The following is a 23,759-nucleotide window of genomic DNA, read 5'->3' as shown; positions in this document are numbered from 1 at the left end:
GTGAAGCTGAATCTGATTCTTATTGACTGTGCTGAAAACTGGCCAGTCTGGCATTTGTTTTGTTTTTATGTGACATTGGGCACATTTACCGGGTATGTTATATTTTGCTAATACCTGTGGTATTCCAGTTGACTGATCTGATCGTTATTAACACATTGAATGCCAGCCATGTTTTCATTCCTGTAGGTAAGTTGTGCCAGGGGTGTTTTTGACGATTCTGGCTCATTTTAGAACAGCCGAGGATTCTTTTCTGTTAAGAATTCATGAACACCAATCATCTAAAAATAACTAATAGAATGTGTGCTTTCTCTGTCTAAAAGAGTTAGTTTGCAGAGTTAGTAGTTATGTAGATATTAGCCGTTGAGTACAGCATGGTTTCAGCGTCTGGAAATTTATTCAGAGATAAATGGCTTTTTGTGAAACAGTCACTTTAACCATTCATTTTTGGCATCAGTAAGACCGTCAGACATTCTAAACAATAGTTTTGAACAGTAATTTCCTCCATAACAACAGGAAACACCCCTCTCATTCAAACTCCTCCCTCCGTGTGTCTTCTCCTCCTTCCTCCTGGCTCTAACAGCGGGCGTGTCAGAAGCGCGTTGCTGCTGCTGCCTGCCTGCCTGCCTGTCTGCGTGCGGCCGCTCTCGGGCAAGACGAGTCTGAAATGGATTACTGTCAAATCGCCTCGCCATTTCCTTGAATGGCTTGCTCCCGCGGTGTGTGTGTGTTTGTGTGTGTGTGTGTGTGTGTGTGTGTGTGTGTGTGTGTGTGTGTGTGTGTTCGCGCGTTGCTCCGCGGCTCCGGGGCGGAGGGGATCTCTGTCCGTTCTGTGTGTGTGTCTCCGGGCTTCTGACTGTAAAATCGCCAAGCCATTTCCGCGGGAGGAGGCTGCTTTTGGTCCACGGGTCCGTGGCTGTGGCTTCTCTCGGTCTCTGTCGCCACTTAGTGGTCGGTAAAATAGATTACACACATTGTCTTGCTCCAATAGTTATCTCGAAGATGTAAAAGGGGTTGATTGATGTCCCACCGTCAAAAAAAAAAAATGTTTATGTAAGACGAGTTAGCTCGTCCTTGGCACTCAAGCGCTGGATTATGTAAGACGAGTTAGGTCGTCTATGGCACTTAATGAGTTAAGACAACTTACCATAACTGTGAAGTTAATTTATTTGCTTTGTGTTTTGTGGTTTTCTGCAATATTTTGCAATAAAAGTCAGGAAATTAAAGGAGTATGTCCATGAGAGTTTAACCCATTTCAGACGGGATGACGTTCGCGTCATTCTCCCTTTAAAGACGGGATGCCGTTCGCGTCAATATACCTTTGAAGACGGGATGACGTCTACGTCAATTTGTAGTTTAGCTGTAGTTTTTCGCCTATTTCCGGTCTCTAGGCAAATGAAATCATTCAGAAAACACACGTGGGGTCTCGCAATGCATTCTGGGATTGTTTTGGGAAGGAAAAGTTTTTTTTTTCTTCACTTTGAGCGGATCTGTTAGAGCGATGGAGGAAGAAAATAATATTAGCGAAGGAAGCGATTTTGAAGACGCGGAATATTCTGAACATTCCACCGTTGATGAAGAGTTAAATGATGACCCAGTTACAGACCCCGATTGGCAGCCCTTGGACAGAGATCAGTGGGTCAGAACTATGTTTCAGGATGACGATGACGATGAGTCTGACGAAGAAGACCAATTCGAAGGCTTCCATGGAAACTGGGTAACGGAGCAGCGCTGTTACCGTCCTGTGCCGGTCAAAGCGTTCAAAAGGGTGCCCGGGGTGAAAAGCGGTGTTGGCTTACAAGCCGATTCCACACCTCTATTTTCTTTCGAGAAAATTTACACGGAGGAAATGTGGGACCGTCTTGTCACGGAGACGAACCGATATGCCGACCAGAGACGCACAATTCCCCCAGCCAAAAAAGCAGCCAAGTGGACCCCGGTAACAGTGAAAGAAATGAAAACATTCATTGGGCTGTGTCTCGCCATGGGGATAATGAAACTTCCCGTCCGAAGAGAGTACTGGCGGCTATCCAAAAACATCTTCAAAACCAACTTCGGCCAGAATATGTCCCGGGACCGATTTGACGCCATTTGGAGGTAGGCTAAGAACAATAATATTATCCTTGTTATTATAACCATTGCGTGATATAGATGCGCCCCATTGAATAGGATGCGCTATATAAATAATAGTAGTTTGATAGATAAAATGTAACATTAGTACCATTGTTATGATGCCCTAAGGGAAATGAAATATATTGCAAATGTATTAGAGGTGTAGTGGGAGTATTGCCATAGTAGCGAGCTTATACACTGGGGTAAGAAACCCCTGCTGGGCTCGGCTGCTACACCTATTGTGTGTGGGCAAACACCTAGTAGGCCTATTGTTATTCAATTGTCAGGAATGTGGAGAGAATGCGCTTCACTCTTTGCACCAAGACAGACACTGCACTTAGACAGACCCTGTAACCCTCAAGTGTAACTAACCTATATAATGATATAGCCTACAATTTTTCATTTCATCCAAGATGTGTCTACTTGTATATAATATACAATACAATATACAATATTGTATACAATATACAAGACATTATATTGTTTATAATATATTGTAATATGTGTCTAATTACCCCCCCTCCCCTACCCCCCCTCTTCCATCCTCCCCTCTCTCACCTCTTCAGATACCTTCACCTCCAAGATAACAACGCACGAGGCGACCCAGCTGATAAGCTCTGGAAACTGCGCTGGTACCTGGACTTCCTGAACCAGCGCTTCCAGGACCTCTATGAGGTCAACGGCACAGTCAGCATTGACGAATCAATGATCAAGTTCAAAGGCAGGCTTGGCTTCCGGCAATACCTGCCAATGAAGGTACTGCTGATTGATTGATCAAATTGTCTCACCTCTATTTTGCCTATGTAACCTGCATCTTTTGGTAATGTGTGAAATAAACATTCATTCATTCATTCATTCCAGCCAACCAAATGGGGCGTGAAGGTTTGGGTGATGGCGGAGAGCTCAACAGGCTACGTTCCGCACTTCAAAGTAAGGAAAAAAATCAGCACACCAAGAATATGCAAATATGTATTCTGTAATGTGTTGTTATTTGAGTGACCTTTCAAGCACCCAAGGCCCTTCCTCAGACTTGTGTTTCTTCTTGCAAACTCCCCAGGTGTACACAGGACGTGAAGCGGCGCCGCAGACGGGCCTGGCACAGCGCGTGGTGCTGGACCTCGCCAAGCCATACAATGGCACCTTCCTGTCCATTTATATGGACAACTTCTACACCAGTGTAGAACTCCTCCAGGAGATGAACGGCCTTTTCCTGTACGGCTGTGGCACCCTTCGGGCCAATAGGAAGGGGCTGCCGAAGGACCACAGCCTGACAAAGAGGGCTGCGCTGGGGAAGCACGAGTTCCGGGTGGCACAGCAGGATGACCTCACCTTCTGCGTGTGGCAAGACACAAAGACGGTGATGGTCTTGTCCAATCACCATGACCCCAGCGCAACAGGGACTGTAAGGCGGAGGAGAGATGAGACCCACCGGGCTGATGTGGTAGTGCCCGCTTGCCTGGCGGACTACCAGAGCCACATGAAAGGTTTGTTTTACAGATTTATGTTTTATAAACAAAAATTAAAATACTGTAAGCTTATATTCACTGAGGTCATTTGAGTGAAAATGTACGTATGTAAACAGAGTTCCATGTGTGTTCCAGGTGTGGATCTCCTCGACCAGATGATTGGATACTATGGTTTCGATCATCGGTCAAAGAAATGGTGGCGGCGTGTGTTCTTCTGGGGCCTGTCTGTGTCGTGCTACAACGCCTACGTTGCAGCCAGGTCTGTTGGAGGAAGGCACAAACATTACAAGGACTGGCTGGAGACCTTGCTGGAGGAGCTCATCACACCGGTGACAAGGAGGGCCCCTCCTGTGATCCCTCCTCCTTCTCCTCCTCCTCCTCTGTCCCCAGCTTCCAGACCAGCCTCTCCATTTGGCTCTCCTTCCACTCCAGAGAGCAGGGGAGCCTCCCCAGCACCAAGCACATCGAGCAGGGCAGCCTCCCCAGCACCCAGCACGTCAGGAGAAGCCACAGGTCCCCCAATGCACGACTTCGGGAAGGTGTTTGAGAAGCGGAAGCTCTGCAGGGAGTGCCAGTTGTTGCTGGACAAAAAAGATGTAGTAGGCAGTGGGCTAACTGTGTATGGCTGCATACAGTGTGACCTGCCTGTCCACATTGAGTGTTTTGGAAAACACTACAGACATTTTTTGTAAGTGTTTGCTAAACACTAGCTGACACTTTAGACACTTGCCCCTTTGATGGTAAATGGACTGCATTTTTTTTTATGGTTGCAAGGGGACACAAGGGGGCAGTGTGGAGCACATTTTTGATTTTATTTGAGTGGTTTGGAGTGATTTGTTGCTTGTTTTTTCATACGTTTTTTAGTTTTTTAAAAATTTTCTGTGTTTACAGCAATATTTGACAATGCTATTGAATTGTCATACCAATAAACACCTTTTACAAGGAAAGCCACATGTGTCAGCTCTCAAATGCCTTTTAAAGTGTGTTTTTATCTTCTACAGAGGCTGAGATATCACTATTTTAGTAGGCGTTGACATTTCTATGAAAAGTTCAGGATTTGGGGGTCTATTATCAAATCGGACTTAGGTTTTAGAGGCTATTTTTTAGGCGAAAATAGGCTGAAATGGGTTAATATTAAGAAATAAAGGCCTCTACTCTAATATAGGCCTGCCTCCAACAAAAGCCTAACTATAGGCTCTCTGCGGCTCAGTAAATAAAGGCCCCGGTCACTATTAGAGGATTTACGGTAGTAGCCTCGACGCAAGACTCAGCCTTCATTCTTGATTCTGTATCTCGAAGCACAATAAAACAGTACTTGCCTGACACATAAACTTGTTGTCCGTTGCAACAGCCAATTGGTTCCTAAATATTGCGTAGTACCAAGCCATTGTAATTAGTGCTGCTCAATTAATCGAATCGCAATTGCGATGTCAGCACGTGCGATTACATTACTTAAAAGGGTGCGATTATATATATATATATATAAAACAATTATGTTTGTGTGTGCGCGCACCTCATTTAACCAACGTTACAGGCGACGCAGCAAATAAACAAACACACGTTTCTCTGCCATCACACTGGACATCAACACTAGCAGGAGACTTCTCCCATCTCCGCAAATATACAGTAATGTTAGAACGTTAAACATAAACATCTTACCGAGGGAGAGACAGCACCCACCGCTAACAGCTAAGCTAGGGCTGGGCGATATGACGATATATTTCGTCTGGACGATAGAAAATGTATTTCGTCTCATATGATGCTCTATCGTTTATATCGTGGTGTTGCAAATCACACTCTTTACGGCAATATTGTCCGTCATTTGGATGACGCTGTGCTTTCTTCATTCGGTTTTCTTTTTTACTCACGTCCACAGTCCACACACGCACCAGACTCTGTGTCAACAAGCCCCTTGCGTCCCTTTGTGGCACAAATCAGCCGGTGAGTAGGCTAAAGAGCAGGGAGATGTTACCTCCACTCCGTCCGCCTAGTCTACCCAGGCATTTGCACTGTGTTAAGTCCGGGTTTGATCGATATTTGTGTGTGTCCTCCTAACGTTAAACCTGGCAAAACATCTCCTCCCATCCTCTCATCATCCCAAGGAAATCCATTGAGGGCCGACAACAAAACGTCTATTGTTAGCTTAGCTTTAGCTTATCCTGGGTTTAAGAGTTGTGTTGGTTGGATAACCGTCAAGTCCCGGAGTGGAGTACTTTTGCTGAGTGAACTGAACTGGTAACATGGAAATCCCGAAGTGGAGCATTTTTGTTCCTTTATAAACGAACTGAACTATAGGCTAAATAACTTTTATTCTACCCGTTTTGCTCTAATGTAATCTTTGAAAATCAAACTGGTGGTGTGGTTCAGTTTGTGTTTCATTCTACTGCCCTGCAACTAATTATTGTTATTTGTGTTGTAAAGAATAGCCATGCTTATCTGTATTCTGAATGCATGTATCCTTTGTGAGGTTTGACAACATTTTAACTGGTTTAACTGCTACATAAATAAATGCCCATGTGGTCATTTTATATAAACTATTAAATTAATTTACAGAAAATATGCTATATCGTGATATATATCGGTATCGGGATATGAAATGACCTATATCGGGATATGAGATTTTGGTCATATCGCCCAGCCGTAAGCTAAGCTAACTTAGCTTAGCTAAGTCACTAGCCCATCAGAAAGAATGTAAACAGCCGTGTGATTAGTGAGAAAGTCGGTAAACGAAGGAGAGAGCTGCGGGTGATTATGCAGAACTAGTGCACCGTACGTTCAAGTGTACAGCAGGTACTGCGATGAAGAATATAGTGACATTAACAGGGCTGTGTGAGCAGAGAAAACACACTCGCAGCTGCAGAAGCACCCTTCAGGGTCTGCACATAAAGTCTGCAAAGTCTGCACATAACACTCTCTCTCGCTCTCTCTCAAAAAAAGAAGAGTCATGTGAGTGTGGCGTTTAAGGCCATCTGACTGTAATCTGTCGCTACAAAAGAAATAAACTGGGTGTGTATTACTCATTGTACTGGGCAGACATTAACTAACTTTGCAGTCTGAGCCATCTACACAGTGCTGCAGTTTATATTTATATTTTTGAGACAAAACTCTCAAGTCTCAAACATAGACTGACATCACAGGATGTTGTGAAGAGTACATGGCTATATAATTTGTAGAGTCTCTTCATAAAATATTTAATATATTTTAAAAGATAATTTTATTTCAAATTGTTTTATTTATTTATTTTTTAATATATTTTTAATTGTAATATATTTCATGTAGCTACTAAAATAGCTATAGCTATATCCATGTAGCTATTTTAGTCTGTGATACCGTGAAACCGTGGTATTTTTGTCCAAGGTTATCATACTGTCAAAAACTCATACCGGGTCCGGCACATCCCTAGATACCATTTGTGTATTATATCGCAATCACAATCGCAAAGCGCAATATTGTCCACAGTAACCGCTAATCGCACCTTTCCCCAAATCATGCAGCACTAATTGTAATCATGCCAGAGCCTGTCATTTCTGTCTTTTCCATTGAAAATGGCTGTTGTTGTTGTTCCGCTTCCCAGTGGGGAAACAGCGCCATCTCTGCTGTGTCTACGGGTGGAAACCCGTAATTACACAACCGGAAGTACAGAAAATACAGGCTCTGGCATGATTACAACAGCTCGGTTGCGCCATTTCGGTTGTGGCCTTTGATCTACTGGCGATATAAGCATGGTTGACACAGCCGCATTTACGACCGCAATCCGGAGATTACAGGGGCATAAAAAAAATAAGGAAATCCATTAAGAAGGAGTTTATGGATGTCTGTCCAATGTCCATATTATGTGCAGGTTTTGGCTGCTGGCTCGCGCATTGCAAGTTGGAGAGACACTTGGCACATGTGATTTGAGGCAGCTCCATCCTTCACTGCTGCAAACGAGCAAGCAACAGGTTATGGTTTTTTGCTTATTTTAAATAAGTTTGAATTCTATTCTATTTTATCTGATAATATGTAGGCCAGGCCTATGCTGTTGGAAATTCTTTGCGTTTTGCCTCAACGAACGCACACCCCCTATGCATGTGAGTCTGACGGGACTTATTTTATTTGGAATTAATATTATGTAGGCTATACAGTAGCCTTACATTTCAAATATATAGCCTAAATTTGCCTTGATTATTTATAGCCTGATTATCAATTAACCTTTGATTTAACGTCACTGCAGTGCCCAGTGTAGGTGAATGGTCCTATAGCTGGATTTTAGGGGAGCTGTATGGATGGAGAGAGAAGGTGAGTGTGGACAGAAAGGTTAATTAATATTATTCTGCTCCGTACATGCAAAACGGCCTAATGAGCCTAATGAGGATCTTATCAAAAGGGAGTCAGTTGTCTAATTGATGTCACTTTAGGGGTCCTTGACATGAGAAAGTGACATGAGAAGTTGAGAACCACTGGTCTAGGCTAATCAAACCATTGACTATGAAGAACAAACTGTACTTTGATGGGAATAATATCATTGCCCAATAAAAAAAAAATTCTGATGCTGACCCTGATTTGTGGGGATAGCTCTGTTTACATTCATAGCTTTACTCCAAACACAGTTGCAGTAGGAGGGCCAAGCGTAGACAAGTCAGCATGTAAAGAGCAAAGAAATGACTGAGGCTTGAACTGAAGTGTGAGATCACAGAGCCACGTTGTTCTCTTGATGTGTGCGTGCATGTGCATGTACTGTAAGTCAGAGATAAGAAAGGAATGGATCAAACAGATGTGGCAACTCGGACCGCAATGGAGCAGCCAGCTTTGGAGCGGCTGAATGAAATACCACTAGAATATTGTGATTCATGCAGCCTTTCAGCAGTGTTGTAAGCACTGGTTGTAAGGTGGCCTTGTTGTTAGACAGCTTTACATATTGCAGGACTTGGTTGATGGAGGTGACCTGCCTCCCTCACCTCATTTTTGCCACCCCATTGACTTCTGAAGGAGAACTTAATAATCTGTTAGCCAAAACACAAGGACAACTACAAAACAGCTGCTACAGGGAGTCATCGACTTGCTCTAGCTGTCTAGCACACTGGCAGGGAGGACGCCTACTGTCATTGGGTTTTAACCCGGCCGGGCCTTCTGTTTGAAGGGTGGTCTCACTAAACACCACACCACCCGCAGCTACACCCCCGAAACAATAAATCACGTTTGAAACAGCACAAGTTCTGCAGGCTAGGCTAGGCTGTAAGTTAGTTACATGATGGTGAAATCCCACAAATGCTCCCCCCCCACACCCACCCACCCACACACACACACACACACACACACACACACACACACACACACACACACACTTTCAATGTGATCACAAAAACGCAAAGGAGAAGAACAATGTGATAAATCACTGCAGTTGGACTAACTCCACTGTTTGAGGGGGGGAATCAGCCATCGGTGGGAACAGAATTGTTTCAAGATTAAAATAATGGTTTCAGTAACGTTAACGTTAGTGATTGCCACCGCAAACACATGGTCATGGACAACATTACGGTATTAACACCAACATTCCAGGGACGATAAAGTTTGAATGCTTGCTCTGACTGTAGCAGAACGCTAACTTGCTAGCGTTAGCTAAGTTTAGGTCACATCAGCATCTGAGGTGGTTAGCAGCACCGTTAGCCACCAAATTAGCAAACTAGCCATCTCGTAGACAAGGCAGATTACCATGGGAGCTACGCCGCTACATTTTCATGAGCATTACCTTCGGTGGCGTTGTCCTCCTGTAATGTTTTGGTGAGCGCTTTGGAGACGTGATATCCCAAAAGGCAGAGTACAATCGCAGCGGTCCTGCTCCAGTCCACAACCCGCATCATTGCAGATGTGTTCAACGCAAACGATTCAAAAAGTAGCAGCCAAATCTTTGCTTTTGACAAACTCACTGACTACATCAGCTTCAAATCAGATATTCCGTAGAGCAGGCGATACTCCATATTTAGGAGCATCAGCATTCCACCATTTTTATGCCCGTGCCGTATTTCCTCTGTCCCGTTTTGCATCCAGCCCTTTTGCCGCTCGCTCGCTCGATTTTTTTTCACCGACGGACCATTCCTCTGTCCCACATGCCCCAGAACAGCACCAACACTCAGGCGCCTACTCCACGAGCAGCACCGCCAACATCTACGGAGCTCCAGTGCCACCTGCCGGCTTCTCAAATAAAAAACTAGGTAGGGTATGAAACATTTAGAATGTATGAAAACCATGATGAAAACATGTATTCTATCTCTTGTATAGCTATCGATGTACCATTTATTTCCATTAACTTTTTATCTTCTTGTAGTGTCTTTTTGTTTTTACATTATTGTGTATAGGACTAGATTTCTGCCAACTTAAAAGATGTAGGCAACTTCATACCCATCACTACAATTTTTACACTTCCTATTGGAATTTGGTCAATAGACCTCATTTACATAACTAGCAATCCTTACATACCTAGCAATCTAGGAGGCCTGCAGCTCGCCAACGCCCACTGGCCTCGCCTGCTCTATGACATCACTGATGACATCATCACCGATGACATCCCTGATTCCATCATCACTAATAACATCATCACTGATGACATCATCACTGAATTTATAAAGCCTCAGCCAGGAAGGATGACATCATCACTGATGACATCATTAGGTAATTAGGGCAATCCCCTAATTAAAAAAAATACGAATTGATTTTATTTTGTTTGTTTGTTTTGTTGATGAAATCCCCTCTAAAAAAATATATGTCTTCAACCTCATTTCTCTATTAGCAAAATTCCATATACATGCCAGCAAATTTGCAAAGCAGAAACCTAATCTTACTGTCTTCAAGGCATACTTAAAAGCATACAGTACCTGAAGTACTGCACAAAACTAAAACTAAACTAAAGCCTTGTCTATTAGCACGGTGGCTCAGTGGTAGAGCTGTCGCCTCGCAGTCAGAAGGTCCTGAGTTCGATTCTCGCCTGGGACACTGCGGGCACTGTGGTTGTGTTCCCCCCATATCTTCAGTGCCTACTGCCCAGGTGGGGTATCTCGTCGTAAGGGCCTTTCTGTCTGTGTGGAGTTTGCATGTTCTCCCCGTGCTCCCCCAGGGGGGTTCCTCCGTATATAACCCCTCCTCCCATTAAAAACATGCAGAAGATCAGATCGTCATCGTCATCCGACCAGTGACGACAACATCCGAAGTCGGTCCCCGGGCGCTGTACGAGAAAGCGACCACTGCTCCTGGCCTGCCCCCCGGAGGAAAGGACAAAGCCAGGATGGGTTAAATGCAGAGGACAAATTTCACCGGCCACCGTCAGCATGTGTGTGTTTGTGGCCCTCCGTGCATGTGTTGATGTGTAACCGTGTGACAATAAAAGACGGGCTTGTCCGTCTGAAATCGTGTTTAATCATGAAATCGTGTTTAAATTTGATTTGTAACCTTATCTAGTCTCTCATATGCCTCCCTTTTTCTTTTCTTTTTGTATTTTCTGTATGTATTATGTTGAATGGCCTTTGCAATTGTCTTGTAACCTCTATGTTGTGAACCTGTATTTTCGTATTATGTAAATAAATTTGTTAAAAAAAAAAAAAAAAAAAAAAAACGTCTGTCAGGTCACCTGCTCGTGGCCTCGCCCGCCCTGCTGCTCGCCCACTGCACGTTACATTATGCAGCTCGTGTGCTACGCAGCCTCGCCTGCTCTATGACATCACTGATGACATAATCACAGATGACATCACTGATGACATCATCACTGAACTTATCCTCAGCCAGGAAGTATAATATCACTGATGACATCAGATCATTAGGCAATTAAAAAATCCCGGCTCCGTCAGCATCAAGTCACCCGCTCGTGGCCTCGCCTGCCCTGCAGCTCGTCCACTGCGTGGCGCATACTCGCCTGTTCTATGGCATCATCACTGATGACATCATCACTGAATTTATATAGCCTCAGCCAGGAAGGATGATATCACTGATGACATCATCACTGATGACATCACTGACGACATCACATCATTACGTAATAATTACCAAGACCAGAACCACTCGCCACAAGACCAGCTTCTTCTTCTAATTTAATACCTGTTTAACTGGGACTGTCATGTAGGCTACATTCCCTGCACATTTAATGCCTATTTAACTGAGACTGTAAATTTCATGTACATTCAATGTAAACTCTTATTTAACTCCGACTGTAAATTAACGTAAATCCACTGCCTATTTAACGCCTATTTAACTCAGTCTGAAAAATTTCATGTAAATTCAATGTAAATTCATATTTATTATCCACGGAACACTTCTCCACTCATGTACATATTGTATATATTTACTCGATTTGATTGCACTTGCAGTTTTGTGATTGTCTTTAGTTATCTTTCCTACTTCTTATCTCTGTATATTGATGTGACTGCTACGCTGCATAAGACACTAAGACAAATTCCTCGTATGTAACTTGCATACTGTGGCAATAAAAGTGATTCTGATCCTGATTCTGATTCTGATTCTGATTAGGGCAATCACCAAATTAAAAAATCCGGCTCCGTCAGGTCACCTGCTTGCGGCCTTGTCGTAGAGCAAACAAAGACCAAAACAATTGTATTTAGAAAGAACAGTTAATTTACAAAACTTAAAACTTAGGTTTCAACTTTTCAAAACTCTTTACAGAATAGTTTACTTTCATTTGGATTATAGATTAAAAACAGAAAAACAGTCTCTGTGTGTGTGTGTGTGTGTGTGTGTGTGTGTGTGTGTGTGTGTGTGTGTGTGTGTGTGTGTGTGTGTGTGTGTGTGTGTGTGTGTGTGTGTGTGTGTGTGTGTGTGTGTGTGTGTGTGTGTGTGTGTGTGTGTGTGTGTGTGTGTGTGTGTGTGTGTGTGTGTGTGTGTGTGTGTGTTCATCTACTGGAAAGCACATAGTGTGACCCATTGCCCCACCTAGTGGTGGCCTGGTAATTTTTGACCCGGGAAGTCCACAGATGCTATAAATAAATTTGAATAACCCATGATTTTGAGCCTGGTGTTATGGTCGATTGGGTGCACCTGGGCCCAGTGCACCCATTGGGCTTAAAAAGAAATTCAGACCATTCAGTCCCTCCTCACCGATGCACCTTTTCTTCTGTTGTTGTTTTATGTAGGTTAGTTTGTGTTGTCTAGTTATTTTCCCTTAATTGTATTATGATTATGATTATGACTATGACTATGACTATGATGATGATGATGATGATGATGATGATTATTTATTTTATTTTATTTTACTTTTACTTTGGCATATGACGGGAGTCATACGCCAAAGTAATTGGTGAGGAGAGAGAGAATGGTCTTCTTAAGACCAAGGAGCACACTGGGCCGAGGTGCACCCAATCAGCCTAATGACCCAAACACTAGGCTCCTGCAAGACAGGGCCAGGAGAGTGGGATGCTTGTCACACTTTTAAATGTTTTATAACAGAAAGTGTATGAAGCCATGACCAAAATAGTAATTGTGTTACTTATGGATGGATTTATAGTGAAAATAAATTATTCCCCTTTTTGCTGGGGACACACTGGAACCCCCTCAAGGACCCCTGGGGGTCCCCAGACCCCACTTCGAGAACCACTGGTCTAACCCGATTTGTGACATTTGTTTCAAATTTCCATACACATTTCTCATCAGGTGCAATTATTTTATCTGGATACCCTGTCCGTTTCTCAGCAGCTGGAGAATTTGAGAATCTCCCTCCTGCCAAACCAACCAGTCAGACTAGTTTGCCTTACAGTGAGTTTCAGTCAAAGGTCTCCATTTACCAAACTATTTATTTAGTCACAGTTTGATAGCAAGCCAATGTTTTAGCCAGGTAATTAACTCACAGGTACAGTTACAGTACATGCTACACCAAGGACCCAGATTCCAACTTACACTGTCTAATAATAAGTTGTACACATGACCCAGTCACGTGACGAGTGTCACAGCGAATGCAATGACAAAAGTACAGCAGATTCTTTTGTTCAGACCAGAGTTTGTCCTCGAAGTCTGCATGACGCAGAACTGTCAGCCCTAAGAGATGAAGTGCGCTGCCATTTTCACACTGATTCTCAACATCTGTGTCGCTTCACAAAGTAAGAATTATTACTACTCATCTGTTCTGGTTAACATGAATAAACATGAGCTAAACACAAGACCTGCTATCACTTCATAATTCTCTAATCTGCACTGCAACATACTGGGCAGTGAGGGGGGGGGGGGTATAGACTTTGAGATCCTACAATTACAGATTATTAATGCATAAAAGAACAATAGGATTGAACAGAAGTCAGTCAGTGGTGAGCCTTCTTACCTTTTGGCAATGATGTCGTTATACCAGTAGTTTTAAATCCAGTTGTCTTTTATTTCCCTCTGTATTCTTTTTTAGTTTCCCATGAATTTGTTTATTTTGTGGGCTGTTTTTTTAACGACGCTAAGACTGACACTGAGGTACAGTTGGACATCGATGGTGAGGAGCTGTTCTACGTTGATTTCCGAAGACAACAGATCGAATACACTGCACCCCCATTTTTTGCCTTTGATCCAAGTGTAGTCTTTGAGGGTATTAGATTATATCACAATGCTTTAAATTCTAAGAACCAATGTCCTGCACTCTTGGCATTTGTGACAGCGCAACTGAAAAATCCACCAGAAGAAAAAGGTAAAGGGAGGTATTGTAAACATTAATCTATGCAAAGATATATGATTGTTGGAAGATGGTGAAGGTATTCACATTTATCTTTTGCCCCCCCCCCCCCCCCCACAAGATGCCCCTGAGAGTACCATCTACCCCTCAGAGGAGATTGAGCTGGGAGTAGAAAACAAACTCATCTGCTTTGTGAATCATTTCTATCCACCTTCCATCAATATCAGCTGGACCAAAAATGGCCAGCTCATATCAGAGAGGGCGTCTCTGGGTCGCTACCATTTGAATAATGATGGGACTTTCCGCCAGTTCTCAACCATGAATTTCACCCCAAGCGAAGGAGACAGCTACAGCTGCATTGTGGAGCACCCAGCCCTGGAGCAGCCTACCATTAGGATCTGGGGTGATTGCTTTATGAAGTCTTTATGAAAAGGCACTTAGAAAAAAACACAACATTAATTCTATCCTTGTTGTAATTTAGTTCCCCCTCTGGCTGTGTGGTGACACATGCTCTCCTCTCATTCCTCCACAGAGCTTGAGTTGAGCAGTCCCAGTCCTGGACCGGATGTATTCTGCGGCGTGGGCCTGACTCTGGGGATGTTGGGGGTCGCGCTTGGAACATTTTTGATGGTCAAGGGACACCATGGTGGACAGTGATTCCTTTGTGGCAGCAGAGATATTGCATGTAGTACATATGTAAAACATAATTATAGAGTGATGACTTGAGTTGATGTCTTGGGTTAGCAACCCCCACCCGCCTCCCAAAGCATTGGGAACACTGCTGATCAGCTATATTATACTAGGTTTTACCTAGTCTTGTTTATAGATTTGTGCAGTAAACTCATTTCTGTTCTACATTGCTGGGCATTTCATTGATTATATTGATTACTTTTAAAAATTTATACTAATTGTATAAATAGTTGTATAGTTTGAACTTGATTCCTCTTGTGGCTGGGCTTCTTATACTGTACACATAGTTAACCTCTAACTGTCTTTTTTATGTCTAAGGAAACAGCATTATCGGTCAACCTGATTTGTGTGTCCATCTCTTACTGGTTTGATATCAGACTAATTACATCAAAATAAAAGCAAGTGAGTGGCATCACTATAGAACATCTCAGCACCAACACTTTTGACTGGCTCTTCATTACCTGCACACGCGTAGCCTATATCAAATGTACACATGCTACAGTATGTCAAAGTGAAACATCCCTTTAAGTTGAATGATGATTATTGTTATAAAAAAAAACAATAGCAGAAATACCACAAGTAAAAAGGCATGTGCTTTAATAGAGACAGTCTAATGAGGACAGGGGAAGTATGCAAACCACAATGTGAAAACAAAATCCTTTCCAGAAAAATGATCGACATCAGTGCCACACCTAAGAACAGTGTGCTGAACTTCCTCATTGTTACCTGAGAGAATTACAGGAACATGCTTATGTTCCTCAATGGTAGTTTCCTCAATGTAGCCTACCGCTGTCACACTGATGTTAACATGTCTGCTCTCAGCCTCTCTTCTATCCTGTTGCTGTTCTTAGCGTCATCTGGAGTGGGTAAGTAAATATTCCATGGTTTAAAAATGACAGGTTGTGTCACTGTTTATCTGTATTGCCATTCAAAACAGTAGCCTACATAAAGACAAATATCCACTTGCTACAATATGACAGAAAAATTACTTGGTTATAATCTCAAAGATTTTCAAATAAATAAATATATGTTAAGTCACTATCTATCTGATAGTGAGTTAACACAATGGTGATTGAGCCTCTGGCTCATTGATGGAAGCCTATGCATTTTCGGTATTGCAGCATTTACATGTATGAACTGGGTGTCTGTGGTGACACCCCAGAGAGGGTAGGCGGAGATAACACAATAGGTTCCAGACAACTCTTGTGTAGTAGGATAACAAGCTACTTTTTTCCGGTCTCTGCTAGCATTACGGGTGGTTACTATGGCCGAACAAACTGACTAATGTCACATTATACAACAATGTTTGGATCTCACCTACAATTACCACTAATTGTATAGGTGTCACCCACTAATCCCAGAGGTGTCACCCAAGAGAAAACTGAAATCTTAGGTATTATAAGGTCAACAGATGCAGTATACAGTTTTTTACTTTTGAAGCACAAACGAACCTCCGTCCAACAGTTGTTTCAAATGAGAGAAAGTCATCATGACTTAAGAGGAACCTGTTTGTTCAAAAAACAACTAGTCAGGACAAATACAAAATATCACTGTATCAGCGTTAAAGGAGTTAATCTGTGAAACAACTGTAGTGAGGAATTGATGTTATGTAGATCACTTAATCAAGTGAAACGGAGGTTTAAAGATTTGATATTAAATAGATACAGAATGGATTCTATAACATAACTATGTATGATTCAATTGTGAATGTTTGTAAATGTGTATGTGGGAGTGCGTGTGAGGGTGGGGGGGTGGGGGGTATCTGTGTGTGTGTGTGTGTGTGTGTGTGTGTGTGTGTGTGTGTGTGTGTGTGTGTGTGTGTGTGTGTGTGTGTGTGTGTGTGTGTGTGTGTGTGTGTGTGTGTGTGTATAAACACGCAAGTGTTTTAGTATGTGTACATGATATGCTACAAATGTACTAGGCACAACTCTATAGTATGTGTGATATTATTATGGATATAATGTGAGTATGCACACATCTCTTATATATTATTACAGTAGTATAACATGTTATTACAGTATAATACTTTCATATAAAGCCTGTAGATATAAAACTTGATAAGTATTAACTTCTTCCTACTGCTTTTCGGTCATGATAAACAAATGTAAATTGATTGTGAATTTCCTGTATATTGTATGCTGTGAATTCCAATTGACCATGATTGTTTGGCACTTCTTGCCTATATTTCTTTTATTTTCTTTGTTTTTGTTTTTGTTTTCACCATGTTCGAAATAAATCGAATCGAATCTAATCTAATCTAATTAATTCACACATTCCCCTCCTCTATTTAGAAAATAAAACATTTCCATATTCACTAATACATCGATCTTGCCTTCATTTTACAGATGCCAATTTGTTCGGTTTTCTTGTGTTGCGTTGTGCCGGTACTTCCAGAGACGGTCATGATGCTGTGTACACAGAGGAGCTGTACTTTAACAAGATCTTTGTGGGACTATACAACAGCAGTTTGGGAAAATTCGTCGGCAACATAGAGAAAGCAAAAGAAATTGCAGATGACCTCAACAAAAATACAAAAGTTTTGGAAGAAAAGAGAGAGAATACAGAGATATTTTGCAAAAATCTCATACCTGCCATGTCAAATCTGTTGGATTACACATCAGGTAATAGATTATAAGAATTTTCGCATTTCATGATGTAGCTAAAGAATCCCACAATTACATGCGATTGCAAATTCATAATGCATTAATCAGAATTTGCCAAATAAGATGTGATATTTTGTGATATAGCCTACTGTTTTATGTCTTTGTCTTCTAGAGCCCTACATCAGGGTGAGGTCAGTGGAGGGAGGCAGCAGCAGACACCCAGCCATGCTTGTCTGCAGTGTGTACGACTTCTATCCCAAACCAATCCGAGTGACATGGCTGAGAGATGGAGAGGAGGTGACACCAGGCGTGACCTCCACCGTGGAACTGCCTGGTGGGAATTGGTTCTACCAGATCCACTCCCATCTGGTGTACACGCCCGTACCCGGGGAGAAGATAACCTGTATGGTGGAGCACGCCAGCCTCATGGAGCCCAAGCTTCAGGACTGGGGTAGGAATGCATGGAAGTGTGTTGTGAGGAAGACTAGGCTTCACTGGTGGTGGTAACACTTTAAATAAGGGTACATAAGGGTTAGTGCATGCTTATTAAGCATGAACTACCCCTTAATTCAGGGGTTCTTAACCTTTTGTAACTTTAACTTCTGATTGTTAAAACAGTTCCGAGGACCACCTTCCCAGATAAATGAAAGACAGAGGAAAAAAAGTAATTGAAAGTATGCATTTTAATTGAAGTTTCTGATCTATATAATTATTGAGCACATTTAGATATAAAAAATAAAAAAAACTAGCTGTCATCACACTTTTTTATTTTATTTTTATTAATATATTTGGCAATACCACTGCCTCCGTGGCCCACTACAAGGTGCTCTGAGGCCCACCAGTGGGCCACGGCCCAGTGGTTGAGAATAGCTACCTCCTGAGTCCCGACCCCATTAGCTGCATTGGATTTTTGATTTATCTTTGTTATTTGGGATTACTTCGGAAAACTAAGTACCAATTAAAAAAAATAAAAAGTAAGTAGAACATAGTTAAAAATTATGTCCTCACATAAGGTCACTGGTGCAATATTTCCGTTAACACAATAAAGTCACCAACTTGTAATAAAGTATTTCTCTTTATTTGAATGCCTATCATGGCATTCAAAAAAAAAATCAAATGTCCACAGAACAACATCCTCCAGCTCAGAGAGGTTGCCTGTTATCCGATACAGCAATTTTTCAGCTGTTGTCAGATCAACATGCCCTGGAAACACACAAAAAATGCGTAAAATGTATGATTTACAGTATTTATTATTTATATTTATAATTTATATTTATTGATTATATTTATATTTTATACCATACCCAATAACTATTTAGACTCTTGTAAACTATTATAGTGTCTTCCCTTATCTCCCCAAACAATGTTTTCTCACTTACATCTTCACCTCAGAAAAACAGAAAAATTAACCCACTGTCCTCACGCAAGTGCTTCAACATAGGAAAGATTAACCCACTGTACTCGCACAAGTGCTTCAACTTTAGCAACACTGTACTTTGTTACTAATGCAATTTTTTCAAACCTGCATGTCTTTACAAACTTCAAAGGGTCCTAAGCATAATCAACAAGTTTCATCCATACAATTTGATCAGGTTTATTACCTTGGCCATGTTTGTCTCGGGAGTGCTGGTAGGAGGATTTGGTTTTTGATTTGATTTGATTTATTAGGATCCCCATTAGCGTATGCAAACATAAGCTACTCTTCCTGGGGTCCACATAGAACATTAAACATCATACATTTACAAACAAGACAATCAGATAAGCAAAAATAATACAACACAAAAAATAAAATAGAGAGTTCCGCTCTATATCTAAGAGAGTTCGGCTCTATACATGCAACACTAGTACGTTTTCACTTTACAAACAAAAGAACGACAGATCTCACAGGACAAACAAACGAGGCGATGTGCATGCAGCCATCTTGTATTGACAGGAAGTAGATTTTTCTTCTTCTACTATGACAAAATTGTAGCTTAGGTGTCCCCAAGTGAGGACAAGAGGTCTGAGTTCAGCAGAAATAAGTATTATAGTGTAGACACGGCCAAATGTGATGTCCTCGCAGGAACCCCGTGGGACTAAGGAGGATAATTAATAGTTAATTTACTGATGGTGTTCATGTTAACCAAGGTATTGTGATTGGGTTGAGGCATGAATTCACTGAAGGCTGTTAATTAACGGTTACGTAATACGTATTAAGCATTGACTAACCATTTAGCAGGTTAAATTATGCTTATTAACCATTAACTAACCGTTAATTAAACTACCCTTATTGTAAAGTGTTCCCGATTCACTTTATTGCTATGGGCAAATGTTTCTTGGATTTCATGCTGTTGTTGTTATCAGTAAATCTGTTTGAAATATATGTTGTATAACCCATTGATACCTGATGCAGCATTTGTGTGTGTATCCCTTTAAGACCGCGAACCGCGTCATGCGGTTCGCGGTTTTAAAGGGTTACACACACACAAGGGATGAGGGATATACACGCAAATGCTGCATCAGGTATCAATGGGTTAAAGGAAAAGAATCCTCAATGGATCTGTGATGCTGCCAGGTTGGGTGATGTGACAGTGGGAGAGTTGTCATAAAAAGTACTGTATTACAGATATTATGCAATGTTTCTGATAACGATGTTTTCAGATCCTGCACCTGAGTCACAGAGGAATAAATTTGCCATTGGGGGAGCAGGGCTGCTGCTTGGGCTGATCTTTTTAGCTGTTGGACTGATTTCCTACTGCAAGAAAAGTTCTGGTGAGAGACAATCAAAAGTTAATTTGAACTCTGGATAGGCTAAAATACCATAGTAGAATTATTTAAAATTATAATCTCAAAGATTTAATTTTCATCCTCTCACCTATGGCGATAAGCGGTATTTGCAAGTGAGATCCAAACAGTGTTGCATCATCTTAATGCTGAAATACTGAAAATGCAAATGCTTATATGGGCCATATGCTCAATCACCATTGTGTTAACTCAGTCGGCGATAGATAGTGACTTAACAGCCATTTATTTACATGTAAATCTTTGAGATGATCATTTTAAATCTGAGTGTAAAAATCAAGATTACGACAGTGCTCTCATGCAACTCCATGAGGGAATAAACAGCTGCACAGCTGTTTATTCAATATTTGTCAACAACATTCAACATTTGTCAACAACAAATAATTGTGACTGAAAATCAACTTGACTAATACTGGAAATGTTACTGTGTATAATGTAAATTCAACAGTTTCACGGTTTTGGACTACATTTATGTGAAACCTCAGTGTCTGTACTGTAGGCCTATCTGTTTTGTTTTGTTTTCTAAAACCAGAGCGGGTGTTGGTGCCAACCATTGTGCCAACAAGTGTCCTACAGGCTTTAAACACAGAACAGGAGCCTGAAGTCGCAGATGACAATGGGGATTCACATGACTGAGAATACAGTCAAGTCCAATGGGACATTCTGTGCTGATTCACTTTATATAAATAAACACATAACATAATCTTTGACATATTTAACTGTACAAGAAACACAAAATCACTTCTTGATTAATAAAAATCATAAAAATCAGGAAAACCTCACTGCTTTCATTCTTTCTATAGCCTACATGCCTAGCTGTGACCACACTGAAGGTGCACAAGGACCCCTAATGTAGTCCACATTTGGGCCCCTGACCCCCATTTGATGAGATTTTGATATATATATATATATATATATATATATATATATATATATATATATATATATATATATATATATATATATATATATAGTTTCAAATATACATAGGCTACTACAGCATGCGCTAGGACGCATCATCAGTGATGTTAACTGGGGTCGTGGGGTGTTTCGGGTCTGACAACATCATACACCCTCGCCCAGTAGACCCAGCCGAGGCCGATTACGACCCCGACCCGCGTCCCAGAAGCAGCCGCTCACGGATCAGCCTTCCTACTCTGTCTGCGACGTTGCCCGCGGAAGGGTTGATCACGCCCAATCCGCTGCAATAGAGTTAGTGCTACACCGCAGTATTGTGAGACCTTTGGTGCATGGAGGTCTAAGGCCCTGTGGGGTGATTCCAGGCCGGGCACCTCCTTCGTCTCACCAGAACCTCCCGTGGAAGAAGGCAATCCTACCATGCCGTACCATGGGCAGGGAGGATGCCTCAAGAAGGCCTGTGTGCTGCACGTCATACGCCTGCGCCGAGCACCTCGCTCTAGCCTGAAGGACCCCAGGCCGCGCCGATGTTTACGCAGATTTTCAGGAGGCTGATCCGTAGCGTTTGTGGATTTCTCCCTCACGAGAGAGCCAGGCTGGGGTGCTAAAACCCGTCCCGTACCGGATGCCGTCTCTCCCACCGGCAACTGTCTCTCCAGCGTGTCACCAAACTATACTTGGTTGTCACCTAGTCTATTCCTAAGTGTCACTGGCCAGGGGGAGCCAGGATTTTAGTTTCAAATATACATAGGCTACTACAACATGCGCTGGGACGCGTCATCAGTGATGTTAACTGGAGTCGTGGGGTGTTTCGGGTCTGACAACATCATACACCCTCGCCCAGTAGACCCAGCCGAGGCCGATTACGACCCCGACCCGCGTCCCAGAATGCAATAGAGTTAGTGCTACACCGCAGTATAGACCCTTATCACGGGGGGCATTTTGTGTCGAAAAGGCAGGATAAACACAGGTGCAAGCAAAACACTAATGAGGGTTTCCAACTTCCAATCCAATCCAAGAAGCGCACCGCTTCTTCTTCTTCTCTGATCTGAAGCAACCCGGAACAACGACTTCCGGGTTGCCCGAGGTGCTCCAGATAAATGCTTTTCGGTTTTTGAGAGACAGAAAAGTGGATTTTATGCAACAATTTGGATGCAACAACTAGGTGTCATTAAAGGAAGAGGATGTTTTACATCGGATAGCGTCTTCACTTCACGTGAAGACTCAGGTAGGAGCCGGCATTTAGACCTAGACGTGAAAATGTCACAGTGTAAAATGGGAAAATGCGTGACGTTCGCCGGGCGCTAATGCGCTCGTATGAGCCAGAAGCGCCCGGCTAGCGGGGTAATATATATATATATATATATATATATATATATATATATATATATATATATATATATATATATAATCTCCCCAGCCCAGATGTGTGTGTGTGTGTGTGTGTGTGTGTGTGTGTGTGTGTGTGTGTGTGTGTGTGTGTGTGTATATACATTAGGCTATATATATATATATATATATATATATATATATATATATATATATATATATATATATATATATATATATATATATATATATATATATATATATATATTAGATGCTTTCGTCCAGAATTCCATGACTATTTGTATTGTAGGTAGGTAGAGATAACAGTCGAATCTAAACAGTCATTCTCTACATTCTCTAATTGTTAACTGTTAACTGTAAGTGAAATAATGGTGAGGTTTAACATTTCATAACGGGGGCCCCCTGGAACCCCCTCAAGGACTCCTGGTGGTTCCCGGACCCCATGTTGAACCACTGAGCTACACGGTCTCTTCTCCTCCACAAGCCTCTTGTGCGCCTGCGCCCCCGGAATTATGAGTCGCTTCGGGTTCTATTTTATTTTTCTATTTTTATTAATTAAAAGTCCGAGTTTGATGTTGTTCGTTTGCTTCGCAGTTTATGTTTACATTCATTACAGAACGCGATGAACCAGGGGACCCATTTCAAATGTGTGAAGGGCATGAGAGGAGAGAGGAATAGCTAGACAGGCAGAGCGTTATAACGTTATCTATGCGTTGCGTTCACATAAATCAGCCAGTGACCTAATTTGTAGACATATGTGTGGGCCTGGCTTGTTTTCAATTCCCATCATTTTACAATACGTCACGTCACCGAATCTCCCGTTCCGTCCTTGGCACCCCAGCACAGCAGTGGCGTCAGTCTGACATGATGGACTTCACGAGGTCGTCCTCAAATCACCAACTCTCCGGACGAGCGGCATGATGTTACCAAGCCGCGATAACAGGGCGGCGGGACGCACTGCATGCCTGATAAGAGGCGGTTATAAACAGACACACAGGGGAGGCGGTAACCCACAGCCAGAGGAAAGGACACTACACTACTGGGTAAGCGAAACATGCATAGGGACATGAGTGTGATCACTGATCATGATCACAGATGTTATTGACCTGCTCAAAGAGGTGAAATGGCTTGAACAAATCTTAAGTCTACTGCATAAGGGACGACATTGGTCAGAGGGGGCCGGGAAATTACTGAAAATGTAAGAATTTGAGAAAATTA

General features: G+C 42.1%; 4 protein-coding genes across 4 annotated transcripts in view; 3 read left to right on the top strand and 1 right to left on the bottom strand.

The window, feature by feature from the left end:
* Positions 1-9,547, bottom strand: part of fam171a1 (family with sequence similarity 171 member A1) — a 65,950-nt gene extending 56,403 nt beyond the window's left edge. The window contains exon 1 of the mRNA XM_083650397.1: positions 9,304-9,547. Coding sequence (XP_083506523.1) covers positions 9,304-9,415 — 112 coding nt within the window. The 5' untranslated portion in view covers positions 9,416-9,547. The remainder of the gene's footprint in view (positions 1-9,303) is intronic.
* Positions 1,646-4,526, top strand: LOC310784047 (uncharacterized protein; the record flags this gene model as incomplete). The annotated part of the gene is made up of 3 exons (XM_083645015.1): positions 1,646-2,094; positions 3,286-3,593; positions 3,711-4,526. The coding sequence occupies 3 exons, from the start codon at positions 1,646-1,648 to the stop codon at positions 4,265-4,267; spliced, it is 1,314 nt and encodes a 437-aa protein (XP_083501141.1). The 3' UTR covers positions 4,268-4,526.
* Positions 9,548-13,547: 4,000 nt separating the features above from the next.
* On the top strand, positions 13,548-15,282 carry LOC310774104 (H-2 class II histocompatibility antigen, A-U alpha chain-like). Its single transcript, XM_083634170.1, has 4 exons — positions 13,548-13,648; positions 13,942-14,214; positions 14,321-14,602; positions 14,732-15,282. The coding sequence occupies exons 1-4, from the start codon at positions 13,594-13,596 to the stop codon at positions 14,854-14,856; spliced, it is 735 nt and encodes a 244-aa protein (XP_083490296.1). The 5' UTR covers positions 13,548-13,593; the 3' UTR covers positions 14,857-15,282.
* Positions 15,283-15,625: 343 nt separating this feature from the next.
* Positions 15,626-20,978, top strand: LOC310783979 (rano class II histocompatibility antigen, A beta chain-like). The gene is made up of 5 exons (XM_083644921.1): positions 15,626-15,755; positions 17,235-17,510; positions 17,665-17,943; positions 20,133-20,243; positions 20,806-20,978. Exons 1-5 carry the CDS (start codon positions 15,635-15,637, stop codon positions 20,907-20,909), a joined length of 891 nt encoding a protein of 296 aa, XP_083501047.1. The 5' UTR covers positions 15,626-15,634; the 3' UTR covers positions 20,910-20,978.
* Positions 20,979-23,759: the final 2,781 nt, after the last annotated feature.

Source organism: Poromitra crassiceps (assembly GCF_964638095.1).
Source record: "Poromitra crassiceps genome assembly, chromosome: 1".
NCBI lineage: Eukaryota > Metazoa > Chordata > Actinopteri > Beryciformes > Melamphaidae > Poromitra > Poromitra crassiceps.
The sequence above is the reverse complement of the archived record's forward strand: the minus strand, read 5'-3'. Positions and strand labels throughout refer to the sequence as shown.